Below are 21,149 nucleotides of genomic sequence, written 5' to 3' on the forward strand. Positions count from 1 at the left end.
TTGATGTAATTTATGGTCCATCACTTAAATGGTTTTAATCCAGAAAGTCAAGTTGACTTTCTGAGTGTTTCCTTTTGTGGAATGGCCGAGGTCAGGCTATTGTCAAATCACAGATTTTCTGAGAGAGAAGCAGCTGCTAGGAGAATTGAACACGAGGGAATATCAATCAAGTGGTGAGAAAAATCAGAAAAGGATGATTTGGGGGATAGAATGGAGGGAATCTAGGGTTTAGCCTGTGTCAGGAGGCCAGGAATGCTTGTCACAGGCAGAATAGAACCATCTCAGCAGAGTGGGCCACTGGCTGTATTTCTGAGTATACTCCAGTGTATGCACAGAAATCCAGGGCAGTGGGCTATGATGGGCCAGCCCTCTTTCCTAACCCAAAAGTGAAAAAAGTGTGGCTTTCTCTGAAGGCTTTTGGACATATGTTCAGTTATCCTCTAGGGAGGCAGTATCCTTCCTTTGGGACAGGGAGGATAGAAGGAAAATTTTATGAACTGGAAATTAAACAAGTGAATGCAAAATACAACCAGATGTTGGCTGGCTAGGTTTGAGGAGAATTGTCCAAATTTCAGGTTTTAAACATATATATATATATGTTAGAAACGAGCCTTAGATGAACCATCCTACCAAAACAAGTTGGTGCTGTTTATTCGCTTAAATATAAGTGTGTTTCAAATATCAGATTTTCTTATGTTAAGTTAGTGCTTGGTTTCAGTTAAACCTCCTCAAAGGTCCTTTGAAAGAATCTCATGGAATTCTTTAAGATTGAAGGTCCTAAACTTTTTCTCTAGATTTGCTGGTTAGCTGTTTTCATTTTAGGTTATTTCTAGCCTTGATGAAATAACTGGTTTCCCCCCTGAGTCAGACAAAATTAAGAAGCTCTTCAATTGATCTCCAGCTCTGATTTGCTCCTTGTGATTCAGGGATCAAAGAATGTTTACTTTCAGCACCGTGAGAATACCCATTGCTTCCACCCCAACAAATTCATAGGCATATCTTCATATTCATAGACATACAACCCTCCTCATGTGTCTCTTTTCAAGTCTTTGTTCTGTTATCAGAGAACAAGAAGATAAGTTATACAAAATAGCTGACATTTTATTTTAAATCTTTTCATAATCTATAAGATATATTTTGGGTCTTTTGATTTCTTTCTTTCTTTTCTTTCTTTCCTTCTTTCTTTCTGTGATTGAATAATCACTTTTTTCCCCACTGGGAAATCTGAGGCACCAAAAAATGTCATTAACAGATGACTGGCTTGTTGAATATATCACAGAAAATAAACTTACATTATGATTTTTTGGACACCATTTAAATGCTAAATTCAGACAACCGTAAAAAGTAAAAACAGATTTGAAAAGAAATAATGCCATCAATCACAGGATTTTTACCTGCATGGAAATTGGATTTATTGAAATAAAATGGTAAATAAAAATACTCTGTGGCTTGGGAGAATCAACCTAGTTTCTGATACTTTTCTGTTTCCCTTGTTCCAAAAGTGTCATCAATCTCTCTGTTTGGGTGCAGTGCAGCCAGGTGTTCAGAATCATAGGGGGACAAAAAAAAATTAGTTTCTTACTGAATAGGGGAAATGAAACAAACAAACAAACAAAAAAAGAGGTTGGTATAAACAGGGCTTAAAAATATGAAAAATGTAGACCCGTTGAACTGAACCCTCTTTTTCCCTTCCCCTGCCCCCCAGGAATAATTCTGCTACAGGGCTGACTTCAAGGACGTGAATTGTTGACCTCATCCCACCTTCAGAACCTCAGCTGTTATTCTAATTTTTGCACCATTCCAGGCAAGTTGACTTTGTATGGAAATAAAATTGAACCTTAGGGGTCTGATGGAAATTCACTGTGACATTCAAATCAAGAAAACTTGCTGAAACCCACAGAGCCTTTTCCCCCATGGGCCCTGATGGTAGCCTCCAGAAGGTGCAGCCTCTGGTGGTCCCCCTTCTTCTGTGGCAAGAATAAACTTTGGGTCTTGGGTTGCAACACCACCTGTGGAGAAAATGGTATGCGAGGGAAAACGATCAGCCTCTTGCCCTTGTTTCTTCCTCCTGACCGCCAAGTTCTACTGGATCCTCACAATGATGCAAAGAACTCACAGCCAGGAGTATGCCCATTCCATACGAGTGGATGGGGACATCATTTTGGGGGGTCTCTTCCCTGTCCATGCAAAGGGAGAGAGAGGGGTACCTTGTGGGGAGCTGAAGAAGGAAAAGGGGATCCACAGACTGGAGGCCATGCTTTATGCAATCGACCAGATTAATAAGGACCCTGACCTCCTCTCCAATATCACTCTGGGTGTCCGGATCCTTGACACGTGCTCCAGGGACACCTATGCTTTGGAGCAGTCATTAACGTTCGTGCAGGCATTGATAGAGAAAGACGCTTCCGACGTGAAGTGTGCTAATGGAGATCCACCCATTTTCACCAAGCCTGACAAGATTTCTGGTGTCATAGGTGCTGCAGCAAGCTCCGTGTCCATCATGGTTGCTAACATTTTAAGACTTTTTAAGGTAGGTAAAGGCATTGTCTTTCTGACCATTGTGAAAAGACAATAAATTGTTCTGACTCCGACCACAGGTTTAAGAAGAAAGTGAACATGGTGAAGATGTTCACAGACCTTCTCAAGGTCACCCAGGTTCCTCAAATAGATGATTCTGTGACTGGGTTTATACATGTGTTGATTTAGTTAGTTAGTTTGGATTAATTGTGACTCCCCCCCCCCCCCCGCCCCAACCACCACTCTGAAAAAACAGGTGATAATTTCTATTGAAATTATTCACCTCTTTCGATATCTTCCTTATTGATGCTCATTGTAAGTCAAAGCAAGTGTTTTTAGAGAATATAATGAAATCTTAGCACATTTTTCGTATAAAGCATTTCTATGGTGTTTGAGATATAAGATAATTTACTTGGTGAAGCTTCTTTAAAGTGGGATGCTCTGTTATGACAAAAGTTCCTATGTGAAGAAACAGTATTTATTACTAACATGTAGATGGGAGTGACACCCTGGGATATAATATGGCCATAAAATTTTCAGGTTTATAATAACGTCAGTAGAGCAGAACCTCATTAATTCAGACTGCTCTGATGCACACTTGGAATAGTTATATTTAATTTTTATTGAGTTAAAAGTTCAAGTTTAGCCAGATAATTCAAGCCTTTCTGATACAGGTTTGATGATCTACTACCTATAAATTGCATTTACATGTTGAATAAAATTGACAAAATAATGTATGGAATAATACTTTGAAAAGTATGACGTGCCATAAAAACAAAGCTGTTGTGACTCGCCATCTTTCACTAACTTTCTCATTTTGCTTGTTAAAATCTATTATGAAGTATTTTATAATAATTTTTTTAAATTGAAAATACTTTCCACTGGTTTCTTAGTAGGACTTGACTTTTCCAACTTAATCGGAATTAATGAGGCTTTGTTTTATATTGTGAAAAACTGTTCCTCTGCATATTAGATTTAAAAACATTAAAGGAATATGGAGAAGTTGGAAAGGTGACAGCTATGGCGACAAAACTGAACAAATTGATGGAAAAGTTCACAAAAAGAAAATGAAAGGGATTGAATCAAGGACTCTTGGATTGGAAGATATCTTGGGGCACCATGGAGTCTGGCTCACTTTGTATGCTGGAATCTTCTTTGTAACCTCTCCCTAGGTGGCTGTCCAGGTTCTGGATGAATCCCTTTAGTTTGGAGGACAGAATGATAAGAGGCAGCTTAATGACTATTTTCAGATTGATGAAATTTTCTGAAATGAGGATGCTGCTGAGCAGAAGCTCTCTGTGTCTAAGGGGTATTGAAGAGGCACAGAGTGCTGGAGACATTTGGAAGGACATTAGGAAGAGCCTCTTGGCAATGAGAAGGACACGAGATTAAAATAGGCAGCCAAAGGTGCTTTAATTTGTCATTTCTAGAATAATTTTCCTTGGGCTAGCTGACCCCCTTGCTTGGAGACAAGACGAAGACCAGGATTTTCCAGATGTCTCTCCCCACATCCTGGGATCTAGAATTTCTCTCACAAGTCTCAATTCTGAGCTGCATGCCATTTTGTGCTCTGTGATGATGTCTAGATTCAGCCACTTTCCCACCATCTTTTTGCTCTCTGACTTGATTTCTTTTCCCACTTGCTCCAAAGCACCTCTTTTCTGTTTTTAATTCAGTAACTGTTGCTCAACAACACCCACTTTTATTTTATTTATTTATTTTTTTAAAAGCTTTTAATTTTCATTCTGTTGGCATACAGGGTTCTGTCAGTTTCAGGGGTACAATATAGTGATTGAACAATTCTGTACATTATTCAGTGCTCATCGTGGTAGATGTTCTCTAATCCCCATTACCTATTTCACCTATCCCCCTTCCCCCTACCTCCCCTTTGGTGACCATTAGTTTGTTCTCTATAGTTATGAGTCTACTTCTTGGTTTGTCTCTCTCTGTTTCCTTTACAACATAAGAAGAGAGAAACCTTCATTAGAATCATCTCCCTTCCTTTTGTTACCCTTCCTTTATACACTAATTCTTGTTCCCTTTAGTCCCGTCATAATTCCTATGAATCCCATCTCCTTCCTATATGGTCTGGTGGCCAGCCAAATATAGACAAGGATTTGAGGAGTGGAGTATTGGTGATAATTGCTTCTCTGAGCTTTTTAAAGCATGTTGACATTAATTTTACACTAATAGAATCAGCTTATCTGTAAAATGGGGATAATAATGTTATGTTAGGTTTTTGGATGGATTTAATGAGAAAATGCAGGTGAAGGGTTCCACCTGTACCTGCCCATGCCCTTCACCTTCTTGAGCTGCCAAAGGGGCCTTCAGGCCACCTGAAGGGTGGGTTTGGTTTTTATGTAGGCTGGATCTGTCTTCCCTTTGTTCTGTTCTGTCATCGACTGGCCAATTCTCTTTTCCCTGCCTTAGGTAGTTCTGGAGGGACCTTATTTGCCCAGGTGGGGGAATTACCATTGACTCTTTGAGCAGAGCCCATTGTTGCAGGTCAACACTTAAGACAGTGGTCAGCACATGAGAGGGCTGCTCTTGCCACCCTTGACCAAATCACAGAGAGTGGGTGACTTTTAGTCAGGAGGGGGTGTTGGTTATGGTGAATATCATAACTAAAATCAGTACACTGGCACAGACTGAGCATTTATTATGTGGAAGCAAATGTATTTATTAACCAAATTACTGGGGCTTGAAAAATGTGTGTGTTTTTAAAAGTGAGAGACCAGAGGTGCTTAGCCTATCTTCCAGCTGAACCTAGAGCCACAGCATGTGATTGATGATAGCTTTTATTGTTTTGCTACTTTAATTCACTTTGATGATTTACATGAGACTCTAGTACTCTACACTGATATTAAGCATGAAATGATGATAATCATTCTTGGAATAGAAAATGTTTCACTTTATGTGTGAATGTATTCTGTTTAAACATGTATCCTAGGATTGCTATGGAATATTAGTGTAGTTAGCAAAGGAATGTTTAGCAAATTAGTGCATTGGAGATTGGCTTACAATTTCTTTTTGAAAAGTAATAGTGTGATAAAGCCAAATGCTATGATTTAAATAAAGGTGAATATTTAGGACAGTTTTTTGGAGTTTGGACCCCTTCAGGATGGCTTAACCCATAGAATCCAAAAAGATGCACAGATATCAATATATTGCCACTTATTCCTAAATTAATGGAGGTAAGGTAGTTCCTCTTGGTTTGAAGTGGACTCTGAGAAACAAACTGAGGGTTTTGGAGGGGATGGGGGTGGGAGGTTGAGTGAGCCTGGTGGTGGGTATCACGGAAGGCATGTATTACATGGAGCACTGGGTGTGGTGCATAAACAATGAATGCTGGAACACTGAAAAGAAATAAAAAAAAAATAAATAAAAATTAAAAAAAAAAGAAAATACACAAACAATGAAATGTGATGATAAAGGATAAACAAGGTCCTAATTAATGAATTTCCTCACTTTCCCGCCCAACAATAAACATTAGTTGAGGTCTTGAGAGTGTAGCTGGCACCTGTTTTAAAATTCTATAAAAAAATACTTGTGCTAAAATCCAGATGTCTTAGTTCTCTTTTTTTGGACAACCCTGGAATAGCCTTGTCTTCACCTGCTATATCTGCCTGGGCTAAGCTGTGTGGGAGAAAAAGGCCTCCAGGCATCTCTCTCTTTCTTCAGCCTTGTTCTTCCTGTGGCAGCTACTCCTGTCCCCTGTCTCCTTCCATGTTCTATTCGAAGCCTGGTTTCAGGAAAAGAGCTCTGTATTATCAGTCATCTGCGTATAGTATGTCTATGTGTAAGTCAGGAAGATTCTATTTTCTGCAGGATCACTAATAGTGGGATGAAATAATTTGTGTTTATGAAGGGGATTCAGGCATCCGTTGAAGAGGTTCATTCAGCTCCCGCAGCAGAGACTACACCTTGTGGGTGGCCACCTCCTTTGCCCAGGAGTACAGCTGGCTCTACTCCTCTCTAGCGGGAAGAGATGTTTTTCTATTTTTGCTTCTCTTCCTATCAAAACCCGGAGACAAATGAAAAAAAAAAAAAAAAGCCAGCTTCTAATTTCAGACGAGAATTGGACAGGGGGCTAGAGCTAGAAGCTGTCCTATGGTCTCTGCCCATAAAACAATGAATGCTCTACTAAACCAGGGATCTTCAGCCCCATGAGGTGGGGCTCATACCCTTCTCTGTCCTCATTGCCCCAGTGGGGTGTGTTGGCTTATCAGAATGACCTCAGAGGCTTTTCAAATGATAGGACCCAATGTGTGAGTATATGCCTCCCCCAACCCCCTGGGAAACATGTCTATGGACTGAAGTGTTTCGCATTTCTTAGGTGTGTTGGGAGTGAAAACAATTTGGAGAGCCACAAATGAGGACTTTAAGGATCTGAACTTTTTAGAAGCACTGCTGTGCCTTAAAACACACACGTGTCATAAATGGGTTACTATGAGGGCAGAGTGTTCACTTAGGTGGACTGTTTAATCTTTACAGCAAGTTAATGGTTTTAGATAATAGTGGTATCTGTTAGGATAATGTGACATGTAATTGCAGAATAGCAAACCCAGAACCGCTTCACCCTACATATCCAGAGGTGAAAATGCCACCCTGGTGGCTCTTGTATTGCAGAGAGACCAATGAAAAGAGGGGCTGAGCTCTCAGAGATTGTGTAGTTTAGAAAGAACTAAAACAGAATGAAGTGGCTTTTGGAAGTGTTGACTGGGAAGCCCATAATTCAATTTTTTTTTTTTTAAAGCAAGTTTGAGGAATTTGCATATGTTTTTTAAAGAGCTCAGATTTTTTTTCCCCTTTCTAGAACATTTTCTACCCTCTCCTTTAAATTAGAGCAATTCTATTCCTCAGAACACTAATCATATACTTACTTTGAGCAGGGATTGAATGTTCTCAGTTAAAAATAGCACATCAATGCTTGGAGGTAACCACTCACATTAATGTCCACATAGATGCATCTGGGTCATAAGAGGGCAGTGTCAGATATAATTTCACTCTCTCTTCTTTTTCTGGTTAACATTACCTAGAGAATGAGCTTTCTACTCTCGAAGGATAGGGGTTAGGAAGTTTTTGGTGTATACTTCCAGAGCAATCAAATGAGACTTAAGTAGAAATCCATTTTTGGGTGGGATGTAACTTCTTTACATGTGCAAGTGGTCCAGTTATAAATGGCTAAAATTGACTTTATTGTGAAGTAGCTGAAGTACAGTGAAACATTCCATTACCCTGGAAGTCTTCACCGACATTACTATGTTTACAGAGATAGGTTTCTTTCAAGAGACTCTACTAATTGTAGCAACCGCTTCCACAAAGCCAAGCATTTCTGTGAGTCATTTATCGCATACAGTGGGCTTTATTAACTGTAAACTCAGATGAAGTAAATCTGCCATAGTCAGGCTCATCTTGTTTAGATGGACAGATCTAGGAGCCCAATCAATAAACTCAGGAAGAGGTAACATTTTGTGTTAAATATTACTTGATGGTAAATAGATAACGGCAAACTGAAAGATAAACTCCTTAAATCAATCCTTTGCCGTGGTAGCAAGCTCTAATTTAACTTTGTGAAGAGCCCACTCACCTCAGATGCAAGATGAGGGATGTTCTCTCTGATAGTGGTTCTAAGTGGGAGCATTGGGGAAGTGACCATTGTTTATGGTCACTGGACTTGTAGCGAGATATAAATATTTATAAAAAATATATGAAATTTATATAAATAAATAAAATGTGGACTTGGTAATGTCACTTCCTTTCTTAACATTCTTTAATGGCTACCATTAACCCCAGGATGAAGTCTACCTCTACTTTGGGAAGTCTTTTCTCACTTCTCTTGATGAGATTAAGTTTCTTTGTTACATGTACAGAGTTTCACTAGGGCAAGATGACATCCTGATATATATGAGGGCATGTATCTCTTGCTTGTTGCTGTATTTTCAGCACCTAGCATGGACCTAAGAATCCAATAAATGTTTGCCCAATGAACGAATGAACGAATGAATGAATGAACTGTATCTCTCTATCTCCTTTATCTCTACTGTCTCCCTCACCCCAATCCAAAACATTGGAAATAGTCTGTGTTGGGTCGATAGGACAGAAATGGAATTGTATTTATTTCACTTTTATACTCTTTGAGAAAAAGGAACAGAAGGAGGAAGAAGGGGGGAAGAAGGAGACATAGTATATTTCGGGAGTTACTATTTTCATGTGCTTCCTCATTTTCCTACAAATTCACATTTTCTCTAAACAGATTTTTAAAATTAAAAAAATAAAAGACATGAGCACATTCTCATTTTGGAAAGTTTAAGAAATGAATAAGTAAATAGTGTAAAATGGAAAGAGACCATATCTAAATTCATTTTAATAAAACTATACATATAATTTTATTAAAAGATCCATGTCTTGTGACTTTTTGCATGTAATGATACATCTGGGAGACATTTTCGTGTTGGTTAATATAGTTCTATCTCAGTAATTTTCAACCCTGCCTGCACGTTAGCATTACCTGGATAGCTTTTAAAAAAGTGGTTGTGGATATGCTCAAACTCTCCAACTTTGGCTGGAGCCCTGGTATTGGTATATTTTACATAATTAGTAGGGGATTCTGATATTTGTATAGGATTGAGAATGAAGAAGCTTGTTTTAAGCAGCTGTTTGGCTTTTGATTATATGAACAGCCTGTTTATCTCATAAATCGCTTAGTGATAGGTTACTTCACTTTGATTTCTTAAGATCATTTATCATTTGGAAAGAAGTTTAAGCAATACAAGAGGCTCATGTAAACACATCATCCCCAAAGGGAATTTTGGTATGATAGGGCCCCTTTACAGAGCAGCAAAGGGTATGAATGATCAGAACGCCTTGCTGTAATGCAGACTCAAACATGTCATGAAAAGATTGTGGCTTTTCATGACACGAAGTAACTTGGAGTCAGTGTAGGGGTCATGCGCTCAAAACACTTAAGGAGCATCGTGACTCTTTTTGGGTGAAGCATATTTTAAACTTCGTGAACTTAAATTAACCTTACTTTTCTTTTCCTTAGCTGTGAACAGTCTAAAATCCTACCGTGAATACTGAAGGTATATGAAGAAATTATTTAGTGATTAATGCCTATCTTTGGAGTGTTTTAAGTAATGAGATTGTTTTGAAAATAGTGAGGACTCTTTCCACAAGAATGGCTTGTGAATGGATGCTATTTGTTACTTTTTTCCTGTCTGAATATTCGTTAAGCTCCGATACACCCGGTTAAGGTTCATTCTCACTGTGGGATTAGAGAAGGAACAAGAAAAGTCTGTGTCCTCAGGGAGTTTACATTCTGGTGGGGGGTAGAAAATAGGAGGTATACAAACAAATAAAGACAGCCAGTGACAATGTCATAAAGAAAATAAAGCAGGTGGGCAAAGACAAGGCATGAGCTTGAGCTCAGGTGGCAGGGAAGGCCTCTCTTTGAGGTCATGGTGGAATGAGAGGACAAAGCCAGTCAGTAAACAACTAGGAGAAAAGCATCCAGGTAGATTTTCCTTTTCCCACAAGCTCCCCTCAGTCCATGCCCTGGTTCAAGAGTATCTCAAAGGAAACCAAGTCCTGGAGAGTAACCCCCCACCCCCCCATTTATTACTGAGGTTTTCAGAGCCAGGATAGACCTGATACAGGAGACTGGGATGGGAAAGGATCTGCATGCCCCCTTCTCTCCCTCCCGGATGTGGTGCTGGAGGCTTCCTCTGGCCAGGGGCACAGGTCTGACTCCCTGCCTTTTGAGTAACCCAGCCTGTCTCCCTCACTCAGGTGTCCTTCAAGTCTCATGCCAAGACAGACCCGAGGGCTGAGCAAGTAGGTGCAACAATGTCCTGTGCTCATACAGGCCTCTTGGTGCCCCAGGAGCCCTGCCTGTATGGGTGGGGCCTCCTGAGGATCCTTTCTGACTTGGAAGTCCAGGTTCTTGGGAAACCCAGGGGTGGGACTGGCCCTCAGGATTTCCAAGAACATGACTTCACCAAAGAGGCTGATGCACCCTCCCCCTGCCCCCCACCAGCAGGCCAGACCACACATTAGGAAGATGTGAGCCTGGAACATTGCAGGAGGGAGAGGAAAGCACAGTGGGACTCCTAGGGCAGGTGAGCAGTCAGGGGCTGGAGGCTTCTGGCACGGTTCACCATGTCCCAGCCAGCCATGTTCCGGGTGGCTGTGACAGGTGGATGACACTAATGAGAGACTTGAGCACCGTGATAAGGGCAGTGATTCAGAGGCCCACTCAGAAAGCCCACAGAGCCAACTAAAGGTCCCTCAGAGACATTGAACAGGTGGAGAAAGCAGTAGAAGAACTCATTTCCAGCACAAGAGATAAACAGAGCAGGCTTGATTAAGGGCTCGAGCAGCGTGTCCGTGGAAAGCGTCCAGAAGTCTGCTGAGCAAGTAAGAGGAGGAGGCCCTGAGGGGGCAGCAGGGCATGAAGGAGAAAGAAACCATGGCAAAGGCAATCCGGGCATAACCTGGGATGGACAGGACAGTCAAGGTGGGATCAGAGAGCCTGCCCAAGAGAGCAGCACACTCATGATGGGGTTAGGCACAAACAGGAAGATGTTTTCACTCAGCATTGGGGCAGCCCCCTTGCACCCCCTCTGTTCAAACACCACCCTCCTCCCCCACGGGCCGAAGGTGGCAGGAGCCCAAGCCCTGCCACAAGGCCTCACCCTTCATCCCGGTCCATCAGGTGTTGCCAACAGTCTGCAGGCCTCTGTTGCCCCCTGCACTGGATGCGAGATTTTATATATATATATGTGTGTACATATATATATATATATTTTTTAGATTTTATTTTTTTGACAGAGAGAGAGAAGCAGAGGGAGAGGGAGAAGCGGATTCCCACTGAGCAGAGAGCGGGGCTCAGTCCCAGGACCCTGAGATCATGACCTGAGGTGAAGGCAGAGGCTTAGAGGACTTAGCCACCAGATACCCCTGGATGCAGTTTATTAAGAACTTGTCTGAAAAACTTTGTAGAGTAAGTAAGGATATATATGTGTGTGTGTGGTGTGGTGTATATGTGTGTATCCGTATACAGACATGTATATACACATGGAAATATTAATATATACATGTATGCATAACATGCACATGCATATATACATAGATGCATACATATATACATGTGAATACACACATATGTGCATAAGGAAAGTTCTGTGCTCTTTCTACTCATTCACCCTAAAAATTGCAGTGGTTGGTTTTAAAAAAAATTTTATAAGTTTTTTTTTTTTTTTTAAAGGAGTTTTAGGTTTGCAACAAAATGGAAGATCACAGTGGTTTTATTTGGTTTCAGGACAGGTTTCTTCCCAGACTCTTCTGAAGATAACTTTTTGCAACAAAAGGTGTACTTTTCTAGGAAGACAGAATCCAAAGGGTGTCCCCTGGCTCCTGCCCAGTAGTTCTCAAAGTTGAGCATGCATCAGAATTACCCAGAGGACTTGTTAAAACAGATTGCTGAGCCCACCTTCAGAATTTCTGAGTCAGTAGGTCTGGGCTGGGGTCTAAGATTTTGCATTTCTAACAGTTCCCAGGTGATGCTGATGCTGCTGTTTCACAGACCACACTTTGAGAACCACTGCTCCATATAAATCACTTGCTGGCTGACTTAGCAAGTCAAAGTACACAAAACAAAAATGAGACTGAACAACGTTCTGTCTGGTAGCAGACTTTTTTCTTTTGACTCATGCCTGGTTGGATTTCTGTTCATATTGGTCATAATCACAGCAGCTGCTGTATGGATCTATTTTTAATTGTGTGCCCTTTTGGAAGTTGTGTTCCTTATTAAATAATGCATAGCTCAGGAGTAATGATCAACATAATGGTCACTTGAACATGATTCTTAAAGCAGGGTCACTCAGATTACCACTTTTACTCATTTTTACTACCTGTGACAGTGGAGCAGACTGATTTAAGAAACTTAGACTGTAAGATACACATTAACTGGGAACTGAGAATAGTAAAAGACGAAAGAGGCTATGATTTGTCTCAGCTACCAGCAATTTGTCTTCAGAAACCATGACAGCTACCTCCTGATTCCCATTATGCAATGAGATTGCAAATAACATTCCACAGCAGTCTTAATCAATAGAGGGTCACCAGAGGCCCTTCTTTCCCCATAGTGGGGGAAAAAGGGCCTATTTACCAATTTAAGTGATAGAATACACTCTCTGGCAAGTGACAGAGACATCTCTTTTACCTGTAATTAGGGATTTTCCTTATCTCTAAGCATTCTTAATAACATAGAAATATACATGTAATCTTTATGCATTTTAAGTACATAATGAGCACCAGGCTGATGGGGTGGGAAGGAGTCCAGGTAAAGCATCATCCAAAGCCTCCTTTATCTGTTTCCAGAATGAGGCCAGTCTTTCCTGCTTTTCTCCGTTATGCTCAGCAAATTAATGGGCATGTGTTTTCAATATTGGTCACTAGTTTTCTTCCAAGACTCTCCTAGGATTCCCCCTGTGTTTGGGACACTGAGTTCCTTGGTATAACATAGCCCCAGATCTCTCGGTTAGGACCAGCTCCCAAGAGGTCATGGGTATGTCTCTGTGTCCTCCACACAGCCACGCTAGGGTTCCCTGGGGATGTGAGAATGGTGATATATATATATATATATATTTTAAGATTTTATTTATTTGTCAAAGTGAGAGAGTAAGAGAGAGAGGAAGAGCGCCCACAAGCAGGCAGAGTGGCAGGCAGAGGAGGAGAGAGAAGCAGGCTCCCTGCTCGAGCAAGGAGCCTGTTGCAGGACTTGACTCCAGGACTCTGGGTTCATGACCTGAGCCGAGGGCATGGCTTAACCACTTAACCGACTGAGCCACCCAGGCTTCCCAAGAATGGTGATGTGTTCTTGTTCCAGGTTCTCACCTTTGCTTCCTTTCTTAGATTGAGATTAAACGGCTTTCGTGAGTGCTTGTACTATTTCTCCCACTTCAAATCTAAGTATTTACATTGTGGCAATTCTATAAGAGTTCTCAAAGTGGTTTATCATGTTAGCTCTTTGAATTTATATTGTTTATAAAACAAATGGCATTTCATACTCAGGAAGATTTGTTGTGCAAGTATTTGTGGCATATAGATATTTATCATCAGGAGCTGTCTGTTCAAATTAGATTGTTGTAATATACTTATTTAGTGGTGCTAATACTCTTTGAGTAAAACAGATTAATAAAAATTATATGAAGTCAGTCAAGCTTTGAAATCAGTCTGCCTGGGTTCAAATTCTGATGTAATGATTATTAGCTATATTACCTTAGGAAGTTGGTTAATCTAAGTCTTAGCTTTTTTTTTTTTTAATCTATAAAGACTATGTAATAATAGTATTCCCTTCATAAGATTTTAAATGAAGATAAATAAGATAAATTGCATGGAGTCCTAAGCAAGATCCTTGGCTAATAGCATCATAAATGTTTGCTGTAATGATAATGAGGAGGAAGACACTGATATCCACCATTAGTAAGATATTCATTTTGAGTTACACCTTTTTTCCAATTTCTCAGTTGTTCATACTTATTTTACGAACAATGGCAGGTTAGTATTAGATGTGTAGTCATTGCCCAAGAAACAACACAGTTAATAGGTCCAAATAGGCTCTGGTATGGAGAAAGGCTGTCTAGATTTTCTGAAGACAGGACATGAGATAGGGACCTTACCAACCCCATGCTCCAGCCAACTGAACTAAAAAAGTATTGGTAGTTTTATTCTTTGCAAATACGTGTTTGGTGGTAAGAGTCCATTTTTTAAAGAAACAAGACCAAGGGGAGGATAGGATGACCCAAAGATAAGCAGAGCTAAATTTTGATGTTGATCCAAGAACCAAACAAAAGTACTACTTTTGAAAAAAGATATAATGAATTTTTGCTCCTTAGGATTCCTTCCCAGTAACCCCAGTTTGATGGTATAGGAGATAGAGTTGTGGTTGAGGGGAAGAAGCTGACTAACCCCAAAGCCGGATGGCAGCTCTTAAATCTGTCTTTTGGGTTGGAATTCCCTTTCTTTTCCATGTTTGATACAGTGTTCCATCGTAGAAACACAGGCCCACTCTGAACAAAGAATACTATCTTTTTATTGAGGGAATAATGTTTCTTTCTTCCAGGGATGAACTGTGTAACATTTATACCTATCACTTTCTGATACAAATGTCAGACATGTAAGCTTTGAAAGAACTCAGAGGTACTTTCCTTAGAAGTCACATTTATTTTTGGACAATTGGAAAACTATTGGACCTAAATATATTAAATTTTGACTCACACTATGACTTATCTTTCTTTAGCTGTTTAACATGTGACTAATTCAGTCAAACACATATCAGTTATACTCTTGTACATTTTCTTTCTTATCAAACATGGATAATTTACTCACAGGTAAAAGGGAAAAAGAAATGATATTTTCATAATGCAGAATTCTTAATGAGGTCTAGTTAGGAAGGACAGAATCCTATCAGAGGTGCCAAATAGTAATTGGTATAGTTTTTAATTTAATTTTTTCAGTGTTCCAAGATTCATTTTTTATGCACCACACCCAGTGCTCCATGCAATACATGTCCTCCTTAATAGCCACCACTAGGCTTACCCATCCCCCAACTCCCCTCCCCTCCCAAGCCCTCAGTTTGTTTCTCAGGGTCCACAGTCTCTGATGGTTCGTCTCCCCCTCCAATTTCCCCCAATTCACTTTTCCTTTAAACTCAGTGCTAAATCTTCTTCTTCTTTTTTTCTTTTCCCACCAAGAGAAGCAGAATAAAATGAAGAAATGCCAGGTCATATTTTCTTAATTTTATAAATGAGGAGATTGTGGCTCAGGAATAAAATATTATTCACGTATTCTCCTTCTTTAATAGGTGTAACAGGTAGTAATAAATCAGTCCTCCAGCAGGGATTTATTCAGTGTCTCATAAGTGTATGCATCATGTTTGACACTCTAGGGAACACCTATGAAAGTAGATGTTAAGCCTTCATATTACTTAGATCCAGTTGGGGAGAAATATGTAAAATAACCCAAATATCATAAAGCGATATAATAAGGGCTATAGTTTGGTGCCAGGTTTTGAAGAAAGGCCAGCCTCACCTGCAGAAGTTGCAATTATCAGTCAGGGTCTTTATATGGTAATGGGGCCGTTGGGCAGGACCCAGATGGTTGAGTAGGAGCACATCAACCCAGAAGCCAGGAGAGGAGGAGGGCTCTTCCAGACGTAGGGAATCCCATGAACCTTTGACCTGGTGTCTGGTCCTGTTCAACTATGTGAAGATGGAAGTAAGTGAAAACCGTTTTTGTTCTTCATAACATCTCTTTCCTATGATAAAACTGAAAGGATCACTTTAAGCATTTTCTAGGAGGATTTAAAATGAGGAAGATTGGAGGGCTATTTCCCTGCTCCCATTAAATACAAAACTTGGGACCTTTGCTAAAATCCGAGCCAGGTGTGTACAGAGCATGGAGAGGGCAGAATGCTAAGCCCTCAGTCAGGTAGGCATAGGTAAAGGAGGTGAATTGCTGTGGGATTCAAGCACAGAGCTAGTGGACTAAGGAAAACCCTTACCCCAACCCTCCCAATTCTTTGCACTTTGGAAATCCACAAAACTTAAGATCCAAAAAATTTTTTTTTCATTTGTCACATGCATATCTAGTTTATGTTATTCTCATTAAGCAGAGGTATATAATTAATTGTTGAGAGAGAAATGAAATACATTATCAGTGAATTGATTTTATTTGCCTTATTCCAATAGGCAAAACCACTGTCCTTGAGAGGCCCATAGTTTCTTATTTCTATCTTATTGACCCCTGACTAAACTGGAAGTAATCATATCTGTACTTTCTCTGTTTCACAAAGTGGTCATAGATCTAGACAATGTAAAAATTTGGAGAATTTACAGGATTCTCGGTGTTGTATTTTGAGTGATTTGGAAATTGGTTCTGTACTGAAAATGGCATAAATGATTATTTTTCTTCTTAATGCTGCAGTACCTTAACTTGTAATTTCTACTCTTATAACCTCACTGATTTAAATGGGAGCTAGTTATAGGATGCTCTGTTGTCTTTGAAACCACTGGGACGGAATTTTAAAGCCTTGTATCCCTCCCCAGCCCCACTCCCTGCCTGAGGAAACAAAGATGCTGGAAATTCCATTTTTTGGTTTGGATTACTTTATTTCATTTATATTCATGCAACTAAATTACCTAGTGAAGTTTTGCATGTGTATAAATTAGTATTTACAGGTAACACCTTGCTGAAAATGAAATAGATTAAGTGGAGAATATTTTTCCCACAGCTTCCTTCTCTAACGAAAATAAAATAACCCAGCACCACTCCTTAACTGAATGCCCCATCTGTCACCTCCATGCTGCTCTCAGCCAACACTGTCCGAGGAGGAGTATGGGGCCAAGGGTCTCTGTGCAAAGCTGGATGGGTTCAAATACATGCCGGGAGAATTGGGACTTGAAACTTCAGACTTATATTTACTTTTACGTATTTTTTGAATTATGAGGAATTAAAATGAAAACCTGTATTTTTAGACTATAATTATAGTTAAATTTTAGCCTGTACTGTTCAGTATTAGGCATAGATATGATAAAAAAAATAGATGTTAAATTAGTAATCTAAAATACTGTAGTGGTCATAGGTTGATGAATAAATACTATTTTAGCACCTTATTTTTAAAGTTTCATGATGTTTAAACTAATAGTATTAATATTTCATTCTAGTAAAGTGGTACAAGTTTAGGATTTGAAGTAAAAATAAATATAAAATCTATAAATATGCTGATCACATCTACATGATGAGAATTAGCCTTAAAGAATCTATGCCCTGTTAGAAAGTGGTTCTTGTGGGCGCCTGGGTGGCTCAGTGGGTTAAGCCGCTGCCTTCGGCTCAGGTCATGATCTCAGAGTCCTGGGATCGAGTCCCGCATCGGGCTCTCTGCTCAGCAGAGAGCCTGCTTCCCTCTCTCTCTCTCTCTGGCTGCCTCTCCATCTACTTGTGATTTCTCTCTGTCAAATTAATAAATAAAATCTTTAAAAAAAAAAAAAAAAGAAAGTGGTTCTTGTGAAGGAAAAAGTATATAGTTTTGCATTGTACTTTGTTTTAGGTAATTCAGTTAAATTCCTTAGTGTAGTTCCACCATTTCTAACTATCATACTCACTAATAGACATATTAAAAAATATTTTAGAAGGTTTGGCACAAACTAGTTCATTTTTTTCTAAAGTTGTTTTTCTTAGTTCTCCTAATACTTGCCATTATGGAACCTTAGGGATGGAAGGAATTTCTGAGATCTTCCATTATAGCTTTTCATCCAAAGCAGACTCTAATCTATTAAGATTTAACACTGTCAGTGATGAGATGCTAATAATCTCACAAACTGGCCCACTCCATTTTGTAATGGCATCAGTTTTTTTCTTTATTTTGAATTGAAATTTTTCTCCCCCTTGAAGAGTTTTAAGAATGGTTTTAATTCCAGAAAGGATGGGGAAGCCCATCTAGCCAGTTGGAATCCTGGTGCTTAGGAGGGGTGCTTAAGAGGGGAGCAGATGTTATGGTCAATCACTTCTCCCCATGGGCCCATGGGCCCTGCTCCTGTCTTCTGATGCATTTCTTTTTCATGAGACAGACATTTCTGTGTCTTGAGTTCTTTAGGCTGAAAGTTCCTATTGCTTTACCTGTTCCTAATAGTAACGGCACAAGAGCTAATGTTTGAAAGCTTCTTATAGACTGCGACATGTTCTAAACACTTACATGCCTGATCTTATTTGATCACAACTCCATCAGATAGAGAATGATTTTCAGATGAGGAAATGAGGCTTATGTAACATTGAAAGTAAGTGGCCAGTGGGTGTTATATGTAAGTGATGAATCACTAAATTCTACTCCTGAAACCAGTATTACACTATTTGTTAACTAGAATTTAAATAAGAATTTGAAAAGAAAAAAAAAAAATAAGTGGCTAAGCCGTACTCAAACCTTGGTCTGACAGATGCAAAAGTTCATGCTTTGGACTACTAGTTTTGTATAGCCTTTCATACAGTATGATTTTAAATCCTTTCTGTTACGCTTTCCTTCCCCTGAACACAATCCTACTGTTCAACCCTGTTCTAAGTTAAGTTCCATTTTTTCCTTTCTATTCTAAAAGATTGCCTTTGAGCAGAAGACTTAACACACAGGACTTCAGCTCTATAGGCCTTACACTGTAAGCCTTGTGTGGAACTGTTGCAATGGCAGATGGGAGGGCCAGAACAGCTTCAGTGGGGAGTGGCCTCAGTGCAAGGATTGAGTGTGACTGCCCATGAACCCATACGGCTTCTCTGCTCCTGGAGTGGCCACACAGTCCTCGAGGTAGTGTTGGGAAACATGTTCTCCTTTAGCAGTATTGATGGGAGCTCTCTTTTGTTACAGATATTTTCCAAGGAGTATACTGAATGGGAAGAATTTATATTATTACAGATGGCTAGAGCACTTTATGTATCAGGAAGTTTGCCATGGAAGGACTAATGTATCCAAAATTATTCTTTGAAGTTAATGGCAGGATGTGGTAAAAACTACTTGGACTTCAGAAAAACAATGAGAACATCCAAATAAATACATGTGGTTTGCGCCTACTCCTTTCCCAGACTAAAATATGACCCATGATAGCATTTCCTCAACACATGAGATCAAGTTCTAGATCAAATACAGAGGTGATAAAATGAGTGTATTTGTATTAAGGTTCTTTCATTTAATCCTCATTTCCAGTTTAGAGTGGTTGGGTAGGGAAATTGGAACCAATGTTTGATATTATCAACATCAGAAAAACAACACATTTTCATATATGTGGGGAGAGAACAGGGTTCTAACTCTATTTCCTGTACCTTGGGAGAGGAAGAGAACTGGGTTCTTATAGCCACCTTTGGGGACAGACCTGGGCAGCAACCCCACTTGTCCATCAGTTAACCAGCCCCAGAGCCCTCCAGTGCTCTGTGCATTCCCTGTCACTCTACCCACCTGCCTCTTTTTATTTCCTCATTATTCCACCCCAAGACTTCTTTAACCCAGCTAAGATGTATTTGGTTATACCTTTACTTTGAAAACACTTCCGATGTTTTTAGAGTTCCTCTTGATTTTCCTATTAGATAAAAACAGCTTTTAATATCTTTTGTTTCCATGGTAATAGATTCCAAGAACTACTTGAGAAAACTACTAGCTCCATGTGCCACTGGAAAGTTGGACCATTGTGGACTAACACAATAAAAACCAGCCCTCCTATAAGAGGAGAACAAGGTTGAAAGACACTTGGAGCCACGGTCATGAGATGATGTGAACATATTTAAAATGAAATAAAAAGTGAGTCCTGTATTGCAGGCAAATGGTTTGGGAGCATTAGCATGAAATTTAGGGTTCACTGATCAGCTGAAGGCAGAAAGAAGTAAACTAACTTTAGGCATTAATTTTAAATTTAACAGTATATAAGAAGCCATAGAACCTCATTTCTGAATTTTCAGAAACCTCTGAATATTTTGCAAGGGCCAGTTCTGCTCTTGAGAAGTTGGAGGAGGATATAGGCAGAGGAGAGCCTTCCTTGTGCTGTTTGCTTTTTGGTGAAAGGAAGATTGTTTCTCAAACCTTAAGGGAGTCTACTTGGTGTTGTCAGCAAACATACCCTCTAATAATCTGGGGTCCAGACTAGAACCCAATAGAAAAATATGTTAGAGTTGGCCAAAGACAGGGCAAACATAAAAAACAGGTATTTTTCTGGGAAAAATAGAACTACTTCTATGAACAGTCTTAGATTTCTGAGTATGTGAAAGGATAAGGAATAGTCAGATTTTTGAGGTCAACCTTGCTTTTTATTATAAGGGGGAAAAATGAAAAGGAAGAAAAAAAGGCAGAGGGAAGAAAAGAGGAAGGAAGGGTAGAAAAGGTGTGTGCCAAGCTGATCATATCTATTGGAAGGTGAGAATAAATCAAAGCCCCTTCTTTCCTAATGTAGATTTTAATATTTAAAATTATACTTGCCATTATTGAGGATATTAAGATACTTTTATGTTGAACTGATTAAAATTACATTCGGAATAATGAATGTTATGTAGTGTACAAATACCCTCCCAAACATCTTAAAAAAATTTTTTTTTAGGATAAAAGTTACAAACAACCATAATGGGACATTTTCAGAAGCAGTCTTCTAGAAAACAGAGTATTGGGGAACCAGGAGCATGGGTCCAGCAGATTCTATGAAATAGTTTACTAATAAGAGTGGGGGCTCGTCACCTGCCTGGAAGGATTCAGGACAACTGCTTCTAATGAAATTACAAGGAGGTTGAATGAGTCTAGAACCCAGTATTTGTTTTCTTCTTAATATTCCAGGATTGAAGATGCCTCTTAATACAGGTCTTTTATATATATCTGATAGGGAGCATTTACCAAGTCTGACTTATTTTGAATATAGCTCATTTCTTTAAGCACTGGAGCAGGGATTCAAATGTTCTTCTTGTTTCTTCCCCTTGTCTAGATCTTCATCAGACCTTCATCAAAGCCACCTTAGTTCCATTTCTTTTTTTTTTTTTTTTGTCCCCAGCAGCATGGGTTGCACACAAAGTGGTGCTTTTGCCTTTGTAATTGGAATGTAAATGTACCACCT

General features: G+C 39.5%; 1 protein-coding gene across 6 annotated transcripts in view; it reads left to right on the top strand.

Annotated features, from left to right (window-relative positions):
- Window positions 1-21,149, top strand: part of GRM8 (glutamate metabotropic receptor 8) — a 732,641-nt gene that overhangs the window by 9,987 nt on the left and 701,505 nt on the right. For all 6 annotated transcript variants that reach the window (XM_032305558.1, XM_032305560.1, XM_032305556.1 and 3 more), the window contains exon 2: window positions 1,706-2,530. In XM_032305558.1, coding sequence (XP_032161449.1) covers window positions 2,021-2,530 — 510 coding nt within the window. In that variant the 5' untranslated portion in view covers window positions 1,706-2,020. The remainder of the gene's footprint in view (window positions 1-1,705; window positions 2,531-21,149) is intronic.

This window comes from Mustela erminea, chromosome 11 (assembly GCF_009829155.1).
Source record: "Mustela erminea isolate mMusErm1 chromosome 11, mMusErm1.Pri, whole genome shotgun sequence".
In the NCBI taxonomy this organism is placed as follows: domain Eukaryota; kingdom Metazoa; phylum Chordata; class Mammalia; order Carnivora; family Mustelidae; genus Mustela; species Mustela erminea.